General features: G+C 33.7%; 1 protein-coding gene and 2 long non-coding RNA genes across 4 annotated transcripts in view; all 3 read right to left on the minus strand.

Moving 5' to 3' along the window:
- Nucleotides 1-280: 280 nt before the first annotated feature.
- LOC141377786 (uncharacterized) lies at nt 281-3,654 on the minus strand. Its single transcript, XR_012390661.1, has 2 exons — nt 1,441-3,654; nt 281-1,232 (listed from the first exon to the last, which is right to left on the minus strand). It is a non-coding gene; the product is annotated as an uncharacterized lncRNA (long non-coding RNA).
- A 6,049-nt stretch (nt 3,655-9,703) lies between these two features.
- On the minus strand, nt 9,704-19,660 carry LOC141377789 (uncharacterized). Its single transcript, XR_012390665.1, has 3 exons — nt 19,612-19,660; nt 11,950-12,074; nt 9,704-10,199 (listed from the first exon to the last, which is right to left on the minus strand). It is a non-coding gene; the product is annotated as an uncharacterized lncRNA (long non-coding RNA).
- Nucleotides 19,661-20,175: 515 nt separating this feature from the next.
- Nucleotides 20,176-25,262, minus strand: part of fxyd6 (FXYD domain containing ion transport regulator 6) — a 45,870-nt gene continuing 40,783 nt past the window's right edge. Inside the window, exons 7-10 of one of the 2 annotated variants that reach the window (XR_012390382.1) lie at nt 24,078-24,127; nt 23,941-23,979; nt 22,568-23,855; nt 20,176-22,366 (exon numbers count right to left, since the gene is read on the minus strand). Coding sequence is in view for 1 of the 2 variants with exons in the window: in NM_199847.1 (NP_956141.1) it covers nt 23,951-23,979; nt 24,078-24,127 (79 nt within the window). In the remaining variant the exon portion in view is untranslated. 2 annotated transcript variants of the gene reach the window in all.

A 25,262-nucleotide genomic window follows, 5' to 3' on the forward strand; every position in this document is an offset into this window, starting at 1 on the left:
TACACAACAGACTAGATGTTATATGAAAGTAAAAAATCATGTAGTACATCTGTTTCATCAAATTTACTCATATTTAATACTCTATTTTGTATATTGCTTGTAAATATGTTTAGAAATATTTACAAAGGAATTGCAAACTGCACTGAGTTAAAAATGAAATTCTGAATGTAAAGAATTTCCTCAAACAGTTCAATAATCGTATTATTTACCATGTTATGATATTTATATAGAACTTTTTTTATCTAGTACAGTGCATTAAAATGAAATACTTTCTCAATAAAACTTTTTAAACTGTTTTATTTTTATTCAACATTATATTTGCATGAGCAAAGCTTTGAATACAAATCATAATTAGATCCCAGAAAAAGTGTTGAGTGTGATAATATTTGTCTTTTCAGTTCACAAGCTGTTCACGGCCCAAATTCATCCTGTCCAGATGTTAAATGGCTTCATCCCCATGCTTGCCCTGAAACACACACACAAATACACTGACATTTAATGATCTTCTGCTCAGACAATGACAGTCAAGCACTAGATGTATAAATATTTGTTGTTTTTCATTGTTTGTTACAGAAGCTTCCTTGAAATAGATTAACTGAAATGTACACACACAATATATTATTTTATTTTGCCAAATAAATTCTTCTCATTTTCATTCAGTTTTACTTTTAAGAAACCACACAATTACTAAATAGTTCTATTTGAATTAAAAATGTATTGTGGAAAAAATATATACAAAAACAACTAATTTACATTAGGAAAGCACAAAAAAATATATCAGTGATGCGTAAAACACAATAAGTTGTCAAAAGAGCTTACTAACATCTTAAAATAAGATATTAATAATCAAACAAGCAAATAAATAAACTGGAATAAAGCTACTTTTTTCATGAATTACCTTTTCGTAAATGCTTTATATTTATAAAGCTATAAAAAGGAAAGGAGCAAACAAGCACTGCCTTCCTTAGAGATTCTTACAAATTTGTGAGTAGGTTCTTTAGCAAGAAGAAAACTGAGACCAGATAACTGGCCACACAATAAATCATTAATTTTGAAAAATGGACATATTCTCTTAGTTACATCTTGGTCACTTGAGCACCAACATTTAACAAGTTGGTTATTTCGAAGGGAGGTATGTGGCTTGTGCATGCATTGGGAGTTTGCCGCAATGCGCTCCAGTTCTCAAGGCATATTTAGTTGAAAACATGTCAACTTTTCAGAAGTTGCAAGCGCTATTCAAGTCATGTGACAAGAACTGACTGATCAGCTTCAAACTGTGTATAGAATATACACATTTCAGTAGACTAATAAGCTTAGACAAACACAGAACACCAAAACAGTGCAGTGATTTTCAATTTTCTCCACAAATAGAAGTTGTATCAAAGTTGCAGCAATGTTTTGTCAATTTGTCATCCTCTTGAGAAAACGGTTGATGGTCACCTAGCAATCTATGTACACCAACCCTCCCGGGCCGTGGTGATAAAAAGGTTGGGGACCACTGCTTTAAAGCACCCATAGCAAATCTTGAGAAACACATGACGAAGACTAATTTTGCCAGTCACATCCCAATTATTAAAGTCCAGAAGATATGCCACCAATTCAACTACCAGAGCACCAGTTAGACACAAAGTCACTTAACTGGAGCATGGTTGAGATTGCTGCAAAAGGGCAAGATCTGCATCAGCTCCTGATCCCAGTTTTAAGTTTTAAAGTTCCTTTGGAGATTAATGACAGTGGCCTGGTGATCCAAAAAACTTGGAGAAGGGCTGGAGGGATCTTGATTCCCAAGGAGAAAAATGCAGTAGCTATTGACAACTTTTGTGAAAATATTCTTCTCAATTTGGAAGGTCTGATTTTCTTCAGCGTTTTGGCACAGAGATTAAGTTCCTGAACTTAAAGGCACCTCATACTGAAGGCAGACATTAGGGCAGGGGTGTCCAAACTCAGTCCTGGAGGGCTGGTGCCCTGCTGAGTTTAGCTTCTCCAACTTGCTTCAACACCACCTGCCAGGAGGTTTGTAGTATATCTAGTAAGAGATTGATTAGCTGGTTCAGGTGTGTTTATTGGAACTAAACTCTCCTGGACTCCGGCCCTCAAGGGCTGAGTTTGGACACTCCTGCATTAGGGGCTTCTTAGGATGTTTGGAACACACTAACATGATTTGGCATCACTTGCAAATGGCTAAAAAGGAGAAAGATCTTCACATGGTTTTCTTAGATCTTGCATAGATCAATGCCTTTGGATCAGTGCCACATTGGCTGCTGTAGGCAGATTTTGACTTCTTACGTGTTCCACAACATATTACAAAGATAAAATTAAGTCTATTTTCTAGAGATCTTCAATTTTGTATTACTTTAGAAAATAGTAGCCTACCAATGCCTGGCAGCAGCTGCAGGGGAAATACCTTTCAACATTGGGATGTGAAAATAAGTAATGTAGGACTTTCTGAACAGTTTGTGCTCGTTTAAGACACAATTAACTGTGTTTAAGATAAAACATGCCAAGATTGACATGTTTCAATGTTAGTATGTGTATTTGTCTGCTTAAACACACACCCAAATCGCATGTGTGCACTTTCATGTGTGCACTTTCAAGTGTAAAAAAAGCCAGGGAACAGTGGTATCTCTTTATCACTACAATAGGGGGTAAGGATGGTTGGGAAGGGGTTGTCCTCTGTTAATGAGAGAGTTTATAGGTATTTCCAAGTGCAACTGGAAGGGTATTCCACACATAATACAGATGTCAGAGTAAAACGTGTCACAGACTCCCTGTTCCATGTGAAAGTGCAGTCACTCAAAGTCCCACATAAATCTTTTGAATGAAAGACAGTTCTATATGCAGAGTTGGCAGCTGAGGTAGAGAAACATGGCTGGACAATGGAAGTATACCCAGTGGGAGTGGGCTGCAGGGGTCTTGTGGCTAATTTCACTATACAGCTCCTGAAAGAGGTGGGCAACAGAGGTTAGGTCTGGTGGAGGGTAGTCTGGAACTTCGCTAAGCACTAGCTATGTTTATATCCAAAGATTTTAAATTAAACATATGTGCAAAACTGGAAATTAACACAAAACCTTTAAATAACCAATTTGCGGCCCGTTTTTTCAGTTGTATGTGTTGTGACCAATTTGCAATACATGTTGTCAAATTGATGAAGATCGTTTCTTTATTTGTTAGTGTTTTTTTGTAATTCCATGTGCTTTCTTAAGTTGCAGCGCATTAAGCTCTCCCGGCCACCATACAGGAAGCACACTTGTTATTTTCTGCTAATCATCTGCTCTTATGTCTTCAGTTATTCAGTGCTACAGTCTAGCACCTGAAATGTAGTAACTTTAATAAGTTCAGATGATATTACAAATTTATAAAAATATAATTTACCATTAATTGAAACTATAAAAAACAGTGATATGCGAAAGGAAAGGGAAAGTGATAAACTTCCTTTTGCCATGTGTGTTTTTTTTTTTCTTCACTTTTTGTAACCTTTTTTCAAGGTGGAATGTTAAACTATATGAGGCTACTCAATTCATCTAGACTTAATATTTTCACAGTTCAACATGTTGACTGACTGGTAGTTTATTTATCATGTGGAATAAAGCGTACTAAATTACACAAAATATATATATATATTCTGTGGACACGAGAATTAACAGAGTAAGTAGCGCCAATTGGTAGAAATCTATTAAATATTACTTAAGTGACTATTAAACTGATAAAACAAAAGTGAAACATTTTTTTTTAATAATTATTACTTCTATTATTATTATTATTATTTTTTATTATTACTTTTATTATTATCATTATTATTATTGTTATTATTATTTGTAGCACAGACAAAAAAAAAAAAAATATATATATATATATATATATATATATATATATATATATATATATATATATATATATATATATATATATATATATATATATATATATATATATACTAGTGCTGTCAAAAGTAGTTTGAAATAATTAACATGTTTAAAAAAAATGAACGCAATTAACGCAGTTGCAGTTTTTTTTTTCTGTTGTAGTCGACGTGTGTTTAACGTGCAAAGAAATATGGATAACACCAAGGAAGCACTTTTTGTTTTTATCTAATTTTGTATGTTTCATTTTTAATCTTTCGACTTCTGTTTTAATGGAATTTGATACCGCATGGCGAACGGAAAGAAAAACCTCTGCATTTCATGAGTTGCGAGCTGTCAAAGGAATCGCACTTCTCTGCCTTTCAGCATGCGCCCTCCAATGTTTTATTAAGTTTGACGTGTTTCCCCCTAAAAACACAAGTGTCTGCTTCGCGTTGTTGTGTCAGAATCCTTGTGAAATACAACCATTCTTTAGAACGCTTAGTTTAAGCAAATTTGATGAACGCGATCATGTTGAATCTGAAGGTAGTCGATCCGGCTGCCCTGTCTTGCATGCGTTGTGTGTGTTAGTGTGAGTGTGTGTGTCTGTATCTGTGTGTGTGCGCACTAAATCAACACAAAAAAAAGTTACGAATTGCCGTTAGATTGCGTTGCACGCTTAGATCACATCATTCAAAAGAAAAGGTCAACAATGTCCCCCGATAATGTCAACAGACTGGACTGTTTTAGCAACTGGCTGAATGTAAAGGAGGACAACTCAACTTACAGTAATACAACTTTACAATGAGTACAATTGTTTGTATTCAGTACTTTATTGTTATTATGATTTTCCATTTTCCATACTTGCAATGCCTGTATTTTGGCATTTTTTTGCAGTCCACTTAGAATCCAACTTGGAAATCTTTTTTTTTTTTTTTTTTTTTCTCTCTATTGGAATTGATTGTTTTGAAATTCAAATGGCATTAAAATGTCTGTGTTTTTTTTTCTGTAATAATATATATATATATATATATATATATATATATATATATATATATATATATATATATATATATATATATATATATATATATATATATATATATTAGTGCTGTCAAAAGATAAAAAAAACTTAACTAATTAATTGCACTTTTAAAAAAAATAATCACGATTAATCGCATTTAAAATACTGAAACTTGTCATTTTTGCTATTTAAATGTAATAATTAATGTAAACGCAAGACAAAAAACATTTAAATTCAAAATATAATTGTTTAATAGATTTTTTGTTTAACTTGTAACACAGATTTCTTCATGTAAACAACATACCCACAATAAACCATCAAGATCCTGGCTTGACAGCCATATTTATTACAGAAATTAAAACACAGGCATGTTAATGATATTTAATTTTTAAAACAATCAATGCCAATAAAAAAAACATTGATTTCCATGTTGGATTCTAAGTGGACTGCAAAAAAATGCCAAAATACAGGAATGGCAGATATGGAAAATGAAAAATTATAATAATAAACTATAGAATACAAACTGTTGCACTCATTGTAAAGTTTTATTGCTGTGAGTTGAGAACATTAGTTATAGAGTAGAAACAATTTTGCTTAATCCTCCTTTACATTCATCCAATTGCTAAGACTAGGAGTATCCCGCAAGTGCACAGAGACTCCCAAATGCCCGCAAATGAATGATAATTTCTCGCAAGCCGGTTGTTAAATACATTGCACACCCCTCTTGCCCCTACTCAGATACGTCGCTAACTCCACCCATGACACAGACACACACACAACGCGCTGCAGACATTTTGGCCCCAACGGCCTTCCATACTAGAGCGACTCCCCTCGGATTCAACACGCATGATCACGTTCATCAAATTTGCTTAAACTAAGCGTCCTAAAGTATTACTGTATTTCACAAGGATTCTGACACAACAACGCGAAGCATACTCTTTCGTTGCGTTTAATGAGGAAACACGCTAAACTTGGAGGGCTCATGCTGAAAGGCAGAGTAATGCCCTGTCTTTGACAGCTTGCGACTTCACCAGACTTTCTGAGTACATTCACATAAATAACACAGCAATACTCCGATTTTAATATGATTAAGATTATACTCTTATTAAAATTCTACCCTGTAGCCTAAGCAGTGATTTTATTACCTTTTAGGAACACCCCCACATAGCAAAATTTATCTGGCCCCGCTCTGGCCCACACAATCAGGTTTTGCTTGGCCCAAATGCCGCAGTGAATTACGGTACATGACTGGACCAAATCTGGCTTCCAGACAAGGGCCAAACACGGACCATATCTGGGCCAAGTCTCAGCCAAGTTAATAACTCATAACTGGGCCGGAACTGGGCCAGATAAGTTGGTGTTGGTGTCATGATTGCAATGAAATTGATAAACCCATGGAGTGATGAGCTTTAGGCACACTATGGGCACGCTTTTTCTCAAAGTGACCTGATTGGTAGAATTTTTTTTCTTTACTCAAAAATGATTTTAGTGTATTTTAAATGTGGGTCAAGACTGGCCAAATTCACATGGCCCACTTATCAAATTTTTAAATCTGGGCCAAATACTACATTTTTCATCTGGCCCAAATCTTGTGTGCCGCCTTAAAGACGGAGCCACCTCTGCCAAACCCGGGCCATGTTTGGCCCCCATGCTGTACGCCAGTGCCGGATAAATGCCTGCTGTGCCAGCTTTATACCAAATCTGGGCCAAAATTCTTTGCTACTAGGGCAGAGTCACGAAATGCGGAGGATTTTCTTTCTGTTCGCCATGCGGTATCAACTTACAACAGAAGTCGAAAGTTAAAAATGAAACACCCGAAACTGCATGAAACTTTGGAGAGCCTGGTGATGCGACTAATTGTTTTATACTGAAACTTGCCTTCAAAAGTGCTTCCTTGGTCTTATCCACATTTATTGCATGTTGAACACACGTCCACCACAACAGGAAGAAAAAAACCTGCAACTGCGTTAATTGCATTAATTGTTTTAAGGCATTAATTATTTAAAATTAATTGCATGCGTTAACGCGTTAATTTTGACAGCGCTAATATATATATATATATATATATATATATATATATATATATATATATATATATATATATATATATATATTTTTTTTTTTTTTTTTTTTTTGAAGGGATAGGCGTCTCGTCTTCCTTAAATTTTGTTCACAGCTGATTACATGCCTAATTATTATTATTATTATTATTATTATTATTATTATTATTATTATTATTATTATTATTATTAAATTGTTATTTATTAATAACATCTGGACCTATCATTCAGAATTTTATAGGTTAAAATATGATTTAAAATATGTGTTTTGTTTAATTTGTTTATACATTCCTAACAAAAGTAAATCTACTTCGTATAGAAGGATAACACGAGTAAAAAAATTACAGCTCGTCTCCCTCTTTTAAAATAATAATAATATTTATGGAAACTGGCCACTAGATGTCATCAGAAACACGTGAGTTGAATGCACTTACCTTCCCCTTGCCACACCGTCGAATGCGGTTACCTACAACCACAACAAATATTCATTACACATCAGCGACTTGATATGAGTCATCACAGACACACACACACACACACACACACACACACACACACACACACACACACACACACACACACACACACACACACACATACACACACACACACACACACAGAGAGAGAGAGAGAGAGAGAGAGAGAGAAAGATACTAAATAATTACCAGTCAGGAGGAAGATAGACAGGACCACAAGGACCCCAGCAAACACCAAGCCTCCAATCCGCAGAGTCTCATAGTCTGTGAATCGGAGACAGAAGAAATTCTGAGGATATTCTGATTTAGGAATAAATTATGCAAAATGATCAATAAAGATAAATAAGGGGGTTATATTTAAGAACTTCAACAGGTTTGTGGTAAATATAGATTGTATGATCTAATCTCATGTATACTTTCTAATCAAGCCATCACAGTAGTGTAATTTTAAAACATTTGTTGACATGACGCTGGTGAATTGTAAAGCTTGTAAAGACATCCACATCAGGTATATATTATGTCAAAACAAACTTTCAATTTGGATGCAATTCATTTTTGCTCAGCACTACTTATTATATAAGTCAATATATTTTGATAATATTTAGAGGAAACAACACTATATACAATTTCTTCTTTGTTTTATTTATTTATTTATTTATTTTTACAATTTTACAGTTTCTTCAAAAGACTTACAGCAGCAGCAAAAGTATTTTCAACTTATTTTTTTTAAAAACGAAAAAGAACTTTGTTGAGACTTCATGGCTGCAGTTTAATTAATGGCCCCCGGTGTCACTATTAACAAAGGTTTCTTAATTCTACACATAATGGGATGGTTGGTTCACCCAAAAATATGATAATTCTGTTATGCTCCGGTTTTCACCACAGTCCAAAGACATGCAGATATAAGTGAATTGAATAAATTAAATTGGCTATAATTTGAATGATTGCGTATTGATGTTTCCTGGCTTGCAGCTGTAAGCAATAGTATCTGGATGCAGCCTTTATGATGCAAGCTGAGATTGCATCACTCAGCGATGCAATGTCAGACACAATGCACTCAATGGAGTGAGTGAAGTCACTGTGACGGGTAGGGTTAGGGGTGGGGTTAGGTGAGCGCATTAAAAAGCACTGATTGCAGCTCAGATTGCTCTGCACCAGGTCTGCATCCAAATCCCCCACGCTGGAAGAAGGGCATTCACTTTATAAAAACATGCTGGTTAAGTTGGTGGTTCATTTCATTGTGGCGTTCTCTGATGAATAAATGGACTAATCCAAAGGAAAATGAATGAATGAATGAATGAATGAATGAATGAATGAATGAATGAATGAATGAATGAAAGAAAGAAAGAAAGAAACATGAGAGCTCTCTGAGCCTTCATAAATGGCACAAGTCACAAGATGCCCGTAAGTGTACCAATAATTCTGTGAGACCCAGGCAAATACTGTAGGCTATAGATCATTGTTTACTGCTCAATAAAACCAAATATATCCAAAAATCAAATATCCAAAATATATTCATTTGGGTTCCAAAAATCTCAGTTGATTGCAAGGACAAGTAATATAAAACAGAATTTTCTTTTTTTGAGGGGTGAACTATCCTTTATGAGCCATTCACATCCAGTAAACAAAACAATGGATTAATGGAGTGATAGATTTAATGTCCTTACCATAGAAAAAGTCAGCATCGTAGTCTACTGTAGGGGCTGGGAACACAAAAAGAATAAAATAAGGTATAATGTCCTTTGTATTAAAATAAAGATTTTGACATCATTCTTTTTACCACTTTGCGCATTATGATACTAAATACCAATCTAAAGCAAAATAAACTGTAAAAAAAATAATATGACCAAAAGTCACAACTAAGATTACATGGTGGCTGTCAGCAAGAAGGTCCCTGGTTTGAGCCCCAACTGGGTCAGTTGGTGTTTCTGTCTGGAGTTTGCATGTTCTCCCTGATAGATGGTATTATCAAGCCCTATTCTCCCTGCATGGGTTTCCCTCACAGTCCAAAGACATGCACTTTACATAAACTAAATTGGCTTTAGTGTATGTGTGTGCATGTGAGTATGGGTGTTTCTCAGTGCTGGGTTGCAGCTGGAAGGGCATCCGTTGCGTAAAACATGCTGGATAAGTTGGTAGTTCATTCCACTCTGATGACCCCTGATAAATAAAAGGACTCAGCTGAAGGAAAACATTGTCACGAAAACAAATGTTTAATGACTAGAAAAGTTCAGTTAATTCAACTTAGAAATTTAGGGTACTAATATATATATATATATATATATATATATATTTTTTTTTTTCCACAGTGTTTTCTTATAGACTGAACTTTCCATTAATGTTTGTGTAGTACATGCTACAGCCATTTATTTATCTAAATTACATCTAATTTATGAATTAGCCTATTTTTGTTTCCAGTGTTTTAATAGATATTTAGTGTACTCTTTTGACCTACGGTATCCTTTGATTAGCTATTTTAGATGTTGCAGTAGGTCAAACTATAAAAAATTATGTTATGCATCTAATTTGGCTTTACTTTCAGGCTAAATGTATATACACACCCTTATTTTACAAGTCTTTTAAACAGTCACAATGCCTTTTGGTACTCTAGATCTGCTGATTTGACATTTGAAAGATTTTTTTTTCTCGCATAGACTGATCAGCGCAATCATGTATTAACAATGGTGTGAACAATTACAAAAGGGTGGTCAAATGTATATTTATGTTATCTCATATTGTAATTATTAACATTATTATTAAAAATACAGATCAGATCGAACTATTTCGTAGTATTTAAGGGCTGAACTCCCCCCCCCCCCCCATACATATTGTTTAAACATTATTCAAGAGTGATCAAACATTATTTAGGGGGGTCAAACCCCCCTGTAATTCGCACCCTGCTTTTGGTAATACCATCTAGGACATGGACACTTTAAGCTATATTTGAATGCCAGTTGCCCTTTTGATACTCAATCTTGTCAGCACACACACAGTTCAATAATTTGTAACAGGTCAGTGATTTATTTGGAGTAACAATCAAATAAAGGCAAAATCCAAGGAAATCATAACTGTCAAAAAAAATAAAAAATTAAATATTGCAAGGCAAACTTTGGGTGGACATTTTTTATTTATTTATTTATTTATTGTGCATCTGCAATCCTTTAACACATGACAGACCCTTGATTATCCCTTAAGTGTAAGGTTCCCAAACTTATAAACAAAAACAGGCCTATATAAACACACTATATTTTCACCACTATTTTTATCTTCTGTGGGTTATGGATAAAATAAAGTAATTCTAATAGTGTAATAAAATTAATTTGACTTTTGGAAATCACCAAGCGAAATCCCACATGACCCTCCCCTTCTTTTTTTAATTTATTTATTAAATCTTAAAGTGCTATTACAAAAAAACTGTACCTTTAAATTTCCTTCAGGCACAGAAAGGCCACATATCTGTTTGATCATGTGCTGTCATTGTGTGAACCGCTACATATTTTTCGTATAATTTTTAAATGGATTTTATTCTGTATATTTAGGATGGTCGAAACATGACCTATTTCTGTCCAGGGGTGATGACAATAAAAATGTTAGCAAAGGAATAAATGCAGTAATGTAACTGAGGTTCATGGGCTGAAACATCGATTAAAATAACATATCGCTTTCAGAATGTTGTTAAAATATTTTTGAAAAAAAAACTTGAACTGCTTGAACTGTTGGATGGAAAAACTGTTTAAGATATTAAGGTAGGATAAGATGAATAGGATAATTTAATCCACATGAGACAAGATGTCCACAAAAGTGTTTTGAAGTAAAAAGTGGAGCACGTACTGTATGGCAGTAAAGTTTTGGTTTTGGTGAAATGGTTTTGTGAAAAATGTTCTGGGTGTATCTTGGTTGGTAAAAAAGTAAAATAAAGAAAAATAATTATACTTGATTGTGTGTGTACTTGTACACACAATAAGTGTGCATAAATCTAGGAATTATAGCAAAGTATTAGCTAAATAATGTTCTGTTAAACAACAAATGTATTCTGGCTTACACTTATGAAAATGCATACTGTAAAAATAGTTCTGAATTTAATATATTTTTGAAGGAATGTAGGGAAAAAAATGAGTGTTAAAAATATGTGCTCATAAATAAAAAGATTTTATTATTATTATTTTTTTAATGATACTTTTTTTAGTTGCCTGACAAAAAGTTAATAATAACATTAATAAATTAGTCATTCTTTTTTTTTTCTCCTGAGAAAAATATTAACAAATAAATAGAACCCTTAGATTCTAATGTACATGGAAACGAATATGTACAGTATTTATGATCTTATTGATATCTGTAAAATCTGCATTACAAAAAACACATGTTATTACAAATATACAATACATTTCCAACAATCGAATGATGTTTGATATCTGGGACATGCAATTTTGTCAACATATTCATGAAATCTATAATGTAATGTTTTGGCCAAAGAAACAACAGCATTGGTACAGTGCATAACTAAAAAGCCGTAATGCTGATTGATTCAAAGTATTTGGTCTGTTTAATACCATTGCACCTCTGTCTATATCAGATGTTGAAGCAGAATATATAAATGTACAAGAAAGCTTTTAAAAATGAGACTTACCTGCTCCTGAGGACATGACTGCTCTGTGTGGGTCACACAATGGCAAAACTGGTGATATAAATTAAAAAAGCCATTAATATTCAGCACTTCTTTGTTATAAATTGTTTGAAAGGCTAACTGTATGTATCAGAATATTCATGCATGTCATGCATAGCTTTATCATTATTAATATTACCAGAATGTGAACTAATTGTAATAAAACACTTTTAATAACAATAATAAAATAAAAAAATCTGACTACTTTAGTTGTCTATCAAAGCATGCATGTGACTCATTCAAGAAATGCAAACACATTTAATGCTATTTTCATTTATTTTCCTTAAATGTGACAGGGAACATTTTATTCTGTTACTAATTATTTATATTATCATTAAACCTTTAAAATCACTTACAGGGTTGACAATAACAGAATTGACATTTTCCACCATTTTGTGCTTTATCTCAAGCTGTTAACCCCAAACCAGAAACCACATTGTCTAAAACAAAATTCTACCATCATCAATTGTAGTTTTGAAAAAAGTGAATGAAAAATTCTGACATATAACAATAACAGAGTTGACAAACAATTAATAAACTATACACTATCCTAAACATTTTGTCAAAATTGAATAAAAGAAGTATAATGACATGCCTTGAAGTCACATCAATTAGAGAAAGTCACTTTTTTTTATCAGAACTGTTTAGTTTGCTATGCCTTTTTAACCAATGTGTGGACCAGAATTTAAAAAAACAGACAATTTATGTCTATAAAATTGATGGAAAACTCGCAAGGCTTTGAGTCGTGTCATTATTCTTCTCTCATTCATTTTTACACAATATATTAGGATATAGTAGATTAAATGTCAACCATGTTACCATATTTCAGGGAATTTCTCATTCATTTTTTTGTAACATGACAAATATCTAATATGTTACTGTATATGTAATGACAAACAAAAATATGATGAAAATGCATGTTTTGCTATATATCTGGTTTAAGGTTATCTTGAGCTAAAGCAGAGAATGGTGGAAAACAACTCTAAGGATTTCGAATTTAACAATACATTAAACAACTTAATCATAATATAATACCTTGTTCCTTATCACACTTAATACATTTACATTTAGTCATTTAGCAGACGCTTTTATCTAAAGCGACTTACAAATGAGAACAAGGAAGCAACTTACACAACTATAAGAGCAACAATGAATGAGTGCTATAGGCAAGTTTCAGGTGTGTAAAGTCTAAGAAGGAAAGCATTAGTAATTATTTATTTATTTATTTTTTTGTAGTTAGTTGAGGAGTCAGAGAGGAAGTTGCATATTAGTAAGGAAAGTGGAGACTAAATAGTTGAGTTTTTAGTCGCTTTTTGAAGACAGCGAGTGACTCTGCCGTTCTGATGCAGTTAGGGAGTTCATTCCACCAACTGGGCAGATTGAGCGCGAGCGTTCGGGAAAGCGTATTCTTCCCTCTTTGGGATGGAACCACGAGGCGACGTTCATTCACAGAACGCAAGTTTCTGGAGGGCCTATAAATCTGCAGAAGTGAGAGCAGATAAGAAGGGGCGCAGCCAGAAATCGCTTTTTAAGCAAACATCAGTGCTTTGAATTTGATGCGAGCAGCAACTGGCAGCCAGTGCAAACGAATGAGTAGCGGAGTGACATGTGCTCTATTAGGTTCGTTAAAGACCACTCGTGCTGCTGCATTCTGAAGCATCTGAAGAGGTTTGATAGAGTTAGCTGGGAGCCCAGCTAGTAGAGAGTTGCAATAGTTCAGTCTGGAAAGAACAAGAGCTTGAACAAGGAGTTCACTGCATGTTCAGATAGGAAGGGTCGGACCTTTCTGATGTTGTAGAGTGTGAATCTGCACGATCGAGCAGTTCTAGAGATGTGGTCAGAGAAGTTTAGTTGGTCATTAATCGTTATTCCAAGGCTTTTCACCATTTTGGAAACAGTAATGGTTTCCCCGCTGATCTGGATTGAAAAGTTGTGATGTGGAGTCGGGTTGGCAGAAACTTCTAGCATTTCCGTTTTCGTGAGGTTAAGCTGAAGATGATGATCTTTTATCAAGTGTAAAATGTCTGACAGGCAGGCTGAGATCCGAACCGGAACCGAGGGATCATCAGGGTGAAAAGAGAGGTATAGCTGGGTATCATCAGCATAGCAGTGGTAGGAGAATCCATGTTTCTGGATGACTGATCCCAACGATGTTGTGTAGATGGAGAAGAGAAGTGGTCCAAGAACAGAGCCATGTGGTACCCCAGTGTTTAGATGCTGTAGGTTGGACACCTCTCCTCTCCAAGACACCCTGAATGACCTGTTTGAGAGGTAAGATCCGAACCACTGAATAACCGTGCCTGCAACACCTAGTGACTCAAGCGTAGATCGCAGGATCTGGTGGTTTACAGTGTCAAAAGCAGCTGACAAATCCAGCAAGATGAGGATTGATGATTTAGAGTCTGCTTAAGCCAGTCTGAGATCCTCCACGACCGAGAGCAGGGCAGTGTCAGTTTGCATTATTATATATTAATAATATATTCAGTTTATTGGTAATCAGTGTGTTGTTTATCATTCTAGTTCAATGAAAATAAATAGAAAATGCTTAATGTACAATAAAAAAATATTCAAAGATGATCTCTTGGACCTACTATTTTTTAAGGGTTAATACAACACACAAAACAATTTATTTGGGCTGAATTTAAACAAACAAATTAACTTGAACATTACTAAATTTGATTTGTTTGATTTTAATTCAACGTATATAAATAGTTTGCAAAAATTTTGCAAACATTTTTTTTTTTTTCAGTGTGCAATTCTGGAATGAATCATGATGGTAATTCTGATAGCATGCGATGACAGCTAATATGGTAGCTAATAAGGGTAAATAGCAAGTGATTTGCAGGTATGCATTCCATTTAAAAAACATCAGTGCAGCAGCTAATTTTCATGATCTCTAATGGATTAGGCCACTAACAAGCAGAGCGATAATGTGCATGTAAACTGCTAAAAGCAAAAGTGCAAAGTGGGTTAAGATATGTTTTTTTGGGCTTTAAATAAAGGCACAAATATTAGTAAACCAAACTTACCTTGAAACATATGTAATCACATATTGTAAACTCTTACAAATAAACAAGGTCTGCTGCAAAATTATCTAGCAATGCTTTTTTTTTTATCACTAATGTTTTACTGTGTAACTTTTCACTATAAAATATTTTATAACAAGTCAAGTCAACACATATTTTTATGTTGCTTTACCTTATTTTAATAAGTTAACCAGGTTTCTACCAATTTCTTTCGTAGCTGGTGAACTTACTATTTTAGTCAGCTTGATTGATGTAAGTTGAGATGACTAGAAATTTTAAGGCAGCAATTTTTTTTTTTTACACTGTGGTAAAAGTAGTTTTTTTTTTTTTTTTTTTTTTTTTTTAACCAAAAGAATAAAAGGTTGTTTTGCACTGACAAAAGCTATTGGTCAATCTGGTTCAAATATTTTATTATTATTATTTTTTTTTAGAAGCAAAAAGATTCCAGGTAAAATCTTCAAAGAACTCAGATCTTTGATTTGAAGCTGATAAAAGGATATCAAGGGTCATAAAGCTCAGCTCCATACAGGTAATTCTTAAGAAAAGGGTTATTTCTACTCCGTATTTCTCTCATTTCAGCTCCTCCAGGCTTTCTTAAAGACATTGCTTACATTGATTGACTGCACTATACTTTCCAGTCCATATCTTTGACTGTAATGATTAACTCATGCTGCTTTGAAGAAAAAGCGACTCATAAAGCCTCCGTCAGGACAGTTTGCTTTTCAATTTCTTGATGTAGTTCTTGTTAAAGTAAAAGTACTTCTGGTTCATTATGTTAACATTTCCACTTAGGGGCACAATTGTGATTATTTATTGCTTAAACCCTTCTTGATCAAAGCTTTACGATCTGCACCACACACTATTAATTATTGACTAGTAACATAAAGCTTTTGTAACAGACATTATGAAGTGCAAAGCAAAAGTCTGCATTACATACTTAAGGTCATGTTTACTATTGTATTACTTTTTAATTTCTCCCTGTATTCATTTTATCCTTGAGTTATTCATATAAATAAATAGAAGCTGGTAAAGATAATAATCACTAATATATATATATATATATATATATATATATATATATATATATATATATATATATATGTGTGTGTGTGTGTGTGTGTGTGTGTGTGTGTGTGTGTGTGTGTGTGTGTGTGTGTGTTTAATATATATACAGTTTTAGTAAACTTTTGTATTTGATCATACTAAGCTCAACATTTTCGATCATGAATAAATAGCAAATTTATAAGATGACAGCTCCTGACATCTGTATTTTCAAATCTAGTGCACATACACTATAATTTTGAAAGTCAAAAGATCTTTTTAAGTCGGATTTGTATGTTTTTTTTTTTTTTTTGTTTGTTTTTTTCTTCAAACTACGAGAAACATGGTATGCGAACTACCTTAACACCTAGGTCTACCGATAACACCTAGGTCAAACCCATGAAATGCTATCATGCTTAAACTACATAAACAAGTACACACACAGCTATGTTAAAGAAAGAAAGAAAGAAAGAAAGAAAGAAAGAAAGAAAGAAAGAAAGAAATGAACAAATAACCAGTTAAAAATTATCTCTTTCGCTCAATATAAAATTTGTAGTTGTGTTTTGAGTAAAGCGTAATTTTTGTTTTATTCTGTAAATTGCATGACATTTGTTCCAAATTCTTGTTTATTTATTTGCATAAATAAGGTGCAATGTTTTCAGACATGTTTATATTAATTACAATTAAATTTACTTAACTCGTGAAAAAATCAATATTTTGTGGATGAGCCTGATTTTTAGATTAAATTTAAACATTTGTTATTAAGAAGTGTCAAGAAAACTATTATATATATATATATATATATATATATATATATATATATATATATATATATATATATGCATTTATATATATATTATGTTATGTCATATATATATTATGCATTTATATTTATATTATATATATGCACCGTGATGCATTTTAAGGATGATTTAAACCTCAAAATGATTAACTGCAGCAAATGCAACAAGAGAATATGCTAACTCGACAGTAAAATGCAAGTATGAATTATTTTTATTGCATTGTTCAAAGTGTTGTGAAACAAACAAATTGTATTTTATCTTTAAGTTATACATTTTTTTTCACCTTTTTGTATTATATTGTATTATATATATATATATATATATATATATATATATACAGTTGAAGTCAGAATTATCAGCCCCCCTGACTTATTAGCGCCCCTGCTTATTTTTTTCTCAAATTTCTGTTAAATGGAGGGAAGATTGTTTCAGCACATTTATAAGCATTATAGTTTTAGAAAATTATTTATGATTTATTTTATCTTTGCCATGATGACAGTAAATAATATTTTACTTGATATTTTTCAAGACACTTCTATACAGTTTAAAGTGACATTTAAAGGCCTAACTAGGTTAATAAGGTGAACTAGGCAGGTTAGGGTAATTAGGCAAGTTATTGTATAACGATGGTTTGTTCTGTAGACTATCAAAAAAAAATTGCTTAAAGGGGCTAATAATTTTGTCCCAAAATTGGGTTTTTAAAAAAAAATTCAAACTGCTTTTATTCTAGTCGAACTACAACAAATAAAACTTTCTCCAGAAGAAAAAATATTATCAGACATACTGAGAAAATTTTCTTGCTCTGTTAAACATAATTTGGGAAATATAAAAAAAAAAAGAAAAAATCAAAAGGGGGCTAATAATTCTTACTTCAACTATATATGTTCTTTGGTGCACCACAACGCAGACGCAGACAATTTGATATCGGTTCAATAATAATCATAACCGGTTACCTCATATGCGCTCTATTGCGAGCGAGGTGAGCGCGGGTATTTATAACGCTTCAGGCGCCAACTACTTAAAAATGCAGAAACTGTGCACAATTTTACTAATTTCTCGGCTGTTACAACGATACCTCTGGATATAGGTATGCATTCCCCTGGATGTACCTGTGCATTGTCATGGGACCCGACCAGATTTCATGCGGCCCGGGAATAAATTTCTGAATAAAGAGCGGCAGCGGTCGGTAACTCTGGTGTAATTTGAACAGGAGTGGGCGATCTCATAATATCGCTCCCGAATGAGCGAGCAAGCAAGCGTGCATGGCGTGTGTGTGTGTGTGTGTGTGTGCGTGTTTGTTTATTTGGTGCTGTCTATCTTGTGTATGTGTGTGTATCGTCGCTGCACCGAGATATCGAATTGAACTGACTCAATGGCATGATAATTGTAACCGAACCATGAGACCAGTATAGGTTCACACCTCTAATATATATATATATATATATATATATATATATATATATATATATATATATATATATATATATATATATATATATATATATATATATATATATATATATATATATACCTTCATATTTCCCAAATGATGTTGAACAGAGCAAGGACATTTTCACAGTATGTTTAATTTATTTTTTTTCTTCTGGAGAAAGTCTTAATTGTTTTATTTTAGCTAGAATAAAAGCAGTTTTAAATTTTTTAAGAACTATTTTAAGGTAAAAAAAAAAAAAAATATTAGCCTCTTTAAGCTATATTTATTTCTTTATATATATATATATATATATATATATATATATATATATATATATATATATATATATATATATATATATATATTAAAGAGCTATGAACATGTTGCAAACAATTGATATTTATATGGATCATTTAAACCTCAAAATGAATAACTGCAGCAAATGCAACGAGAATATGCTAACTCGACAGTAAATGGCAAATATATATATATATATATATTTTTTTTTTTTTATTGCATTGTTCAAAGTGTTGTGAAACAAACAAATTGTATTTTATCTTAAAGTTATACCTTTTTTCACCTTTTAGTATTTCATGGCATGGATTAACGCTAACCCCAAAGTACAACTTCTCAAACTAAGTTCATGCCGATTTCACATCCATTTGACTTTAACATTTTTAACTGTTTACTTTTAATCCCAAAATGAAATATTGTTAATATTGCATAATTTAGACATCTTACTAAAAAATCTAGGGTGTCTGCTGGGTCCTAAAAAGTCTTACAATGTCTTAAATCTCAAAAACTACATTTTAGGCCTAAAAAAGTCTCAAATCCACTGAAATATTGTGTTGTATATCGATTAAAAATCTGTTGAAAAAATATGCATGAACATTAACACAATTTTAACACTTATTAACATTATTTTAAATATGTAGAAAAGAAATAACTAAATTAGATTTTTTATCTTTTCCATTGGCCCAACCAGACCATTATAAAAAAAAAAAATCCTTACCTTTTAATCCTATTTAAATCTGAAATTTTTTTCAATATAGTCCTAAATTGGTCTTTAAGTTAAATTTGACTAAATGAACTCAGCGGAAACCCTGCTAAACATCCCAAATGTCTTCATTTGCCAACAATGGAACAACAAATCAAGGGAAACATTCTTGTGTAACATTCTGCAAAAAAAAATGTATTAAATAATAAAAATGAATAAATAAATTCCATGACATCTCTTCTCAGCTCACCTGTACAGTAGAAAGGCTCCTCTTCCTCCTGAGCTCCTGACTAATGTGTGCGTGTGTGTGTGAGTGTGTATTTAGTTCCTTAAGTGAGGTGTATTTCATCCCTCCCAGAGCATTCGTAAATCTGGCCGCCCCACAATTCTTTGAAACGCATTTATTAGCCCATAAACACTGGCCTTCAAACTAAGATAAAATACCGCGGAGCCCAACCTTTGGAATCATTGCCCAAGGAACGTCCAATTACATCACAGTATAAAAGCGAAGACTGATCGGGGCCATATTGTTTCTTGACTTTGAGACCTCAGAGAGCTTGTAATTGACTTGAAATGGACTGTTTTATTTGGCAGAGCAGGACGCTAAATGCTACAAATCAATCATTTTGATAGATAACCAAGTCCGGAGGGTTTCAATAAAATTTTACCTGACATATTGAAGTTTTTTTTTTTTCATTCTGGCAAGTGATATATGACCTTTTTAAAGGAGCGAGAGGAAGAAAAAAGATTGACTGATGTTTGTCATCCCTGTTCAGACTCCTGAAAAGGGAAAAAAAATAAGCCAACACACTGATCCCTGTCAGAATAAGGACTTTATTTATTTAGAAGCACAAAGAGCGGCCAAACACAGCAGCTGCACAGAGATGAGACGAATATGTATTCAATTTCTCTCTAATAGCAAAGCATCTGTAGCATTAGACTGTGTTCTTAAATATAAATGACTAATATTCTGTGAAATGCTTTTCTTTTTATAAACTGACCAACATTTCGATCACAGCAAAGTCATGTGTGGATCATACAGTACGCAGACGCACACTAATGCAATGATTGGTCTCTGAGAAGCCGACATTTTGGTCCCATTGAACCCATAAGAGATAGTTCACTAAAAATATATTTATTCTGTCATCACATGTTTACCATTGTGATTTGAAAGCCATAAAATGTTTACGTTAATTGTAGATATTTCTAGAGATCTTTCTACCACTGGGACATTTAAATCTACATTTTTGCAGCTGCCATATAAATACATAGTAAAAAAAAAAAGTATTTTATTTCAACCACCCTAACATTTAAAGATTAAACTTACAGTATGTATGTCAATATAAAATGTATGCCTTCTCTTGGGATCAAAACAATATTATCATGTTTAAAAATTGCATTTGTCAATGAATCATTCATTCAGGAGATACAGTCACAGTTGCTGATTGATCCAATAGCAAATTAAGTCTTTATTACCAAAACACTGTTGCTGGGTTCATGCCAAACATGTACCACCATGTCACCATCTCTAGTTTACTCATGGAATGTTTTTCCCCAGTTGCAGTTTGTTTGCTTGTGTTCAATTATGTGAACTTATGTGATTAAGGTGAATTCTGCACTTCCATGTCAAACATGTCAGGCATTCCATGTCATTTTCACCATACTGCAATAATCCACCTCTATTTGCTCACTTGCATAGCTAACGTACTACTTATTTCCACATTTGATGTGAACTCAGCTTGACTAAATTAAAACTATATACAACACAACAGTTCTGTCTGGTACTCGAATTTGATTGGCTGTTAGCAGTGTGATATTCTGCAATAACACTCTTGCAGACTCTATAGTGACAGCAGATCAATAAACTCACTACAGTTTGACAAATATTGCAGCTGCAGGACAGCAGTACTTTTGAGGCTTTTTTAGGCAAGAGTGTAGTTGTTTAGATTGCAACTATGCAGCTTATTTATAAACATAGTGCCTATTTTAAATATTTATTATGTTGGAGATTGGCGGCTATCAGCCACAAGATGGCGACAGAGAATACATAAGTCCTTAGGAGAGAAAAACTCAGCGTTTTTATTTGTTCATTTATTTTTATTTATTTATTATTTTTTTTAGCTACAGCTAATTCATTTTCAATTTAAGCAAGTAACTTTCTAAATGGATCTCTCTTTTTTGTGTTGTAGTGCTGTTTTTTATACCACAGTAAACAGTTTTTTTTGTTTTTTTCTGTTTAAATCAGCGTTAGTCTGCTTTTGTTTCATCAATGAAAATGGTTTGACACAAACAGAAATGTAATGAAATAGTAATAGGATTGAATTTAAATGAACATTGCAATGCATATGATTAAAGCAAAAAAAAAATATTTCATTATCAATTTATTTTTAAAAGTGCATGTAAATGTACAAAAAACAAACAAACAAACAAACAAACAAACAAACAAAAACATTTGAACTACTGAAATAAATAAAATAGGGCTTAATTAACTAGTTTCTTTGGAAAAACTTTTAATTCCTGGTTTTGATCACTTGTTTTCTTTGTAGCTCATAATTTGCCTTTGCATATTTTTAGAAATTACAAAGGCCACAAGGCTGTACATGTGGTATTTAACAATTAGCATAATGCACACCATAAATATAAATATTTAGCTAGCTCATGCCTCATTGATTTTGCATTATTTAGTTTGAACACAAGGTGGCTAGTTGTTTAACAATTGGAAAAAAACAAAATATTATAAATGACAACATTGTCAGACATTTTTGTCACTATTAATGTCTGTCGAAACTGAAGTACACTTTCTTCATTGTAAAAGAACCTTCCCAGCAGGCAAACAACATCATAAGATGTTAATATTAGGTTAGATTTAAGCCATGACGAGTGACAAAAATTCGATGTCTAATCAGCATCTAAGGACAATGTTAATTTGACGTCCAATAAACACATCAAAAGACGTTGATATTTGGTTGATTTTAGGTTGTGTTAGAAAGTGGCCAAAATGTAATGTCAAGCCAACATTTTAAACCAGTGTCATATTGATGTCATATACCGACATTTATTTGACAGGTAAGGCGACCAAAATCCAACGTCTGATAGAAGTCATAGTGGTAACGTCCACACAATGCCAAGCTGTAACTTCATTAGACATTGATATTTGGTTTATTTTAGGTTGGACATTGATGTCGGCCTGACATTGGGGTTCTGATGTCAACACAATTTTAATTTTCAAACAAAATGTAGCGCCCCCTTGACGTTGGGGTACAACATCAGTCTGACATCATGTTGATGTCCTGTGCCTGCTTGGTTCAGACATCCAATAAAATATCTTTTGTATTTCCCATAAACATAAATTTTTGTTGGTTAATTTCTATTGGCACAATGGTGAGTAGACAAAATATCAATATTTTTGAGTGAACTATCTCATTAAGAATGCTAATACATACGCTACAGTAAACGTGCGATGGAAAGGTAAAGGACACAGGTTAGCGGCACTATGGTGAAGTGAACTGCTCCTGCGGTCTCATTCTGAGGCCGCAGATGTTTAGGCTGTGGGTCCAAATGAGGGCAGTATTGTGCCCGGCAGTGTTGCAGCTGATCAGGGGACAGCACAATGGCACCCCCTGTGGTACAGTGGTGTAGCTGTTCTGTTTTTGTGCTTGGTCTGGGTGCAATGATTGAAAGATTGTCGGGAGGAGCTGCCCTAAACGTGGGCACCCCTGCACACACGCATTCAAGCTCTACAATAGATCTATCCATACACGCACACACATGCATACACTGTATATTCAAATATATATTCTGCATTACATGTGAATTAATAGTACGCAAGTGTATTTAAATATGTCTGCATATAATCTATACAATCTAAAAGAGGAACACAGCAGGTGGGATGCAAATGACAATAACAAGTGGTCACACCACCAATAACATTAACAGTTTTTCACTGTTAGACGTTGAGACTAAATTATTAAAGGAACAGTTCTTGCAAAAATGAAAATTATTGCGTTAATTTTTTATTTTTTTTTAGCTTATCATTATATAATAAATGCTACTTAAATAATCTTCTCAATTTGTGCTATACTTACAACAAATAACTTGCGGGAGTTAGCTCATAACTTGAATCAGAAGGGAATAATAACACTCATTTTTGCTTGAACCGTTCCTTTAATCTGTACGTACACGTTCAGTTGGGGGAGGAGCCAAGAAACATTAACAGTGGTTAGAAGAAAGTGGCTAGTTTTGCTAAAACAACTCACTCAAGACAGACTGTCGCAAAAGGCCAAAGACGGAAAGACGGATACAGATACTGATTTCACATGACAGGACTAGAGGTCTACGTACAAGACACTGGCCCATTAAAAATCCAAGTCATAGTCTCCTCCTCCCACAAAATCTCTGTCTGCAATCATAGCCATGGTCTGGAATCAGCTTCATCATCATCACCATCCTCAGCTTTAGTAAAGTTGTTCAACCATGGCTATGTGTTTAACAACACTGCAAACAAATAGAGAAGCAGACATGACAAAATCGAGCAGTCATTTTGATTCTCTAATCATTTTCATAAGGATAGTTGCTGTACCTGGTCTCTTTCAGTTTTCTGCTGTAGGAGTCTCCTTGGCTTTATAAGCAAGAAAGAGTGAAATAAATAGAAGTTATAAAGTGTTCAGTTTAAAAAACAAAATTACCAAAAATAGTGAAAATAACACTCGGTCTTACTCTTGGAAACCATGAGATTCTCTGCTGGGGCTTCTTCATCTCCTGGAGCCCTGAGAAAATATAAAATATACCTTAGGTTAAAGTGCCCCAATGGTGTCAAGTTGGAAATTCCACTTGATATAATGTGTAATATAGTTGTTCAAAGTGCGTGATAAAAAGTTTGTCTCACAAAAAATGAACTCGTGATCAAAAACAACTGATCAGCAATTCCAATCTTAGTTCCTGAACAAACCTGCACGGGTGTTGCATACTTCTGTTTATTAATTACAAGGTATGCTTTTCCCAGATTACAACCACTGAAACTAATAACAAGGGTTATTCTGGTAACTACGAATATTTCAAGAGTCCACACTTAGCTGATGATTGATTATAAAGTGTGTTTAGCATGCTGTCCCTGGAGGGAGCCATGAGCTTGTAAGATCCTCAAGCTTGGGGCTCCCTCCCGTTTGCAGGGCAAGTTTGAGCTCATTTAGATCTCAAGAACTCCATTGCTGTTTATGGCTAATGACAAATTTGGGATTGCTATACTGCTGTCTAGGAGCTCATCTATGGTGCCAATTTAGATTAGTCAATTAACTTAGTCCCATGTCTTTGAATGGTGTGAGGAAGTCGGGGGACCTGGGGGAAACCCAAGCGAGCATGGGGAGAACATGTAAACACCATACAGAAATGTCGACTGGCCTGGTAAGGACTTAAACCAGTAACATTCTTACTGTAAGACAACAGTGCTAACCGCTGGGCCTCCAAGCTGGCCAATCTAGGAAAGGAGACAGGGATAGAATGGGGGTTTCTTCAAAACGAAGACGACTGTGGTATGGAACATCTGATTGGTAAATCATGTGTTAGCTAATGTGGGACCAGCTCCGGTCAATCATAAGCAAGTGATCCTCTCGAAATTAGTTTAAAAATAAACTTCACTTATCTTGACTCTCAGTGAACATGTTATATGCTTATAAATTTAACTATATGGACACTTTCGATTACTAATAGCAATCTGTACCTATATTCAGTTATTGTAAACCTCTGCTTATAGCTAATACAACCTCTATATAATGTTCATAGTACATCCATCTGTAAATATCACCATAGTTTCACTATAACTGCACTTTATAACTTATACCTATATCCTGCACTTGCTACTATTGCACTGCTGCTTAGGCCTAAGCTGCATTTCGTTGCCTTGTA

This window comes from Danio rerio, chromosome 15 (assembly GCF_049306965.1).
Source record: "Danio rerio strain Tuebingen ecotype United States chromosome 15, GRCz12tu, whole genome shotgun sequence".
NCBI lineage: Eukaryota > Metazoa > Chordata > Actinopteri > Cypriniformes > Danionidae > Danio > Danio rerio.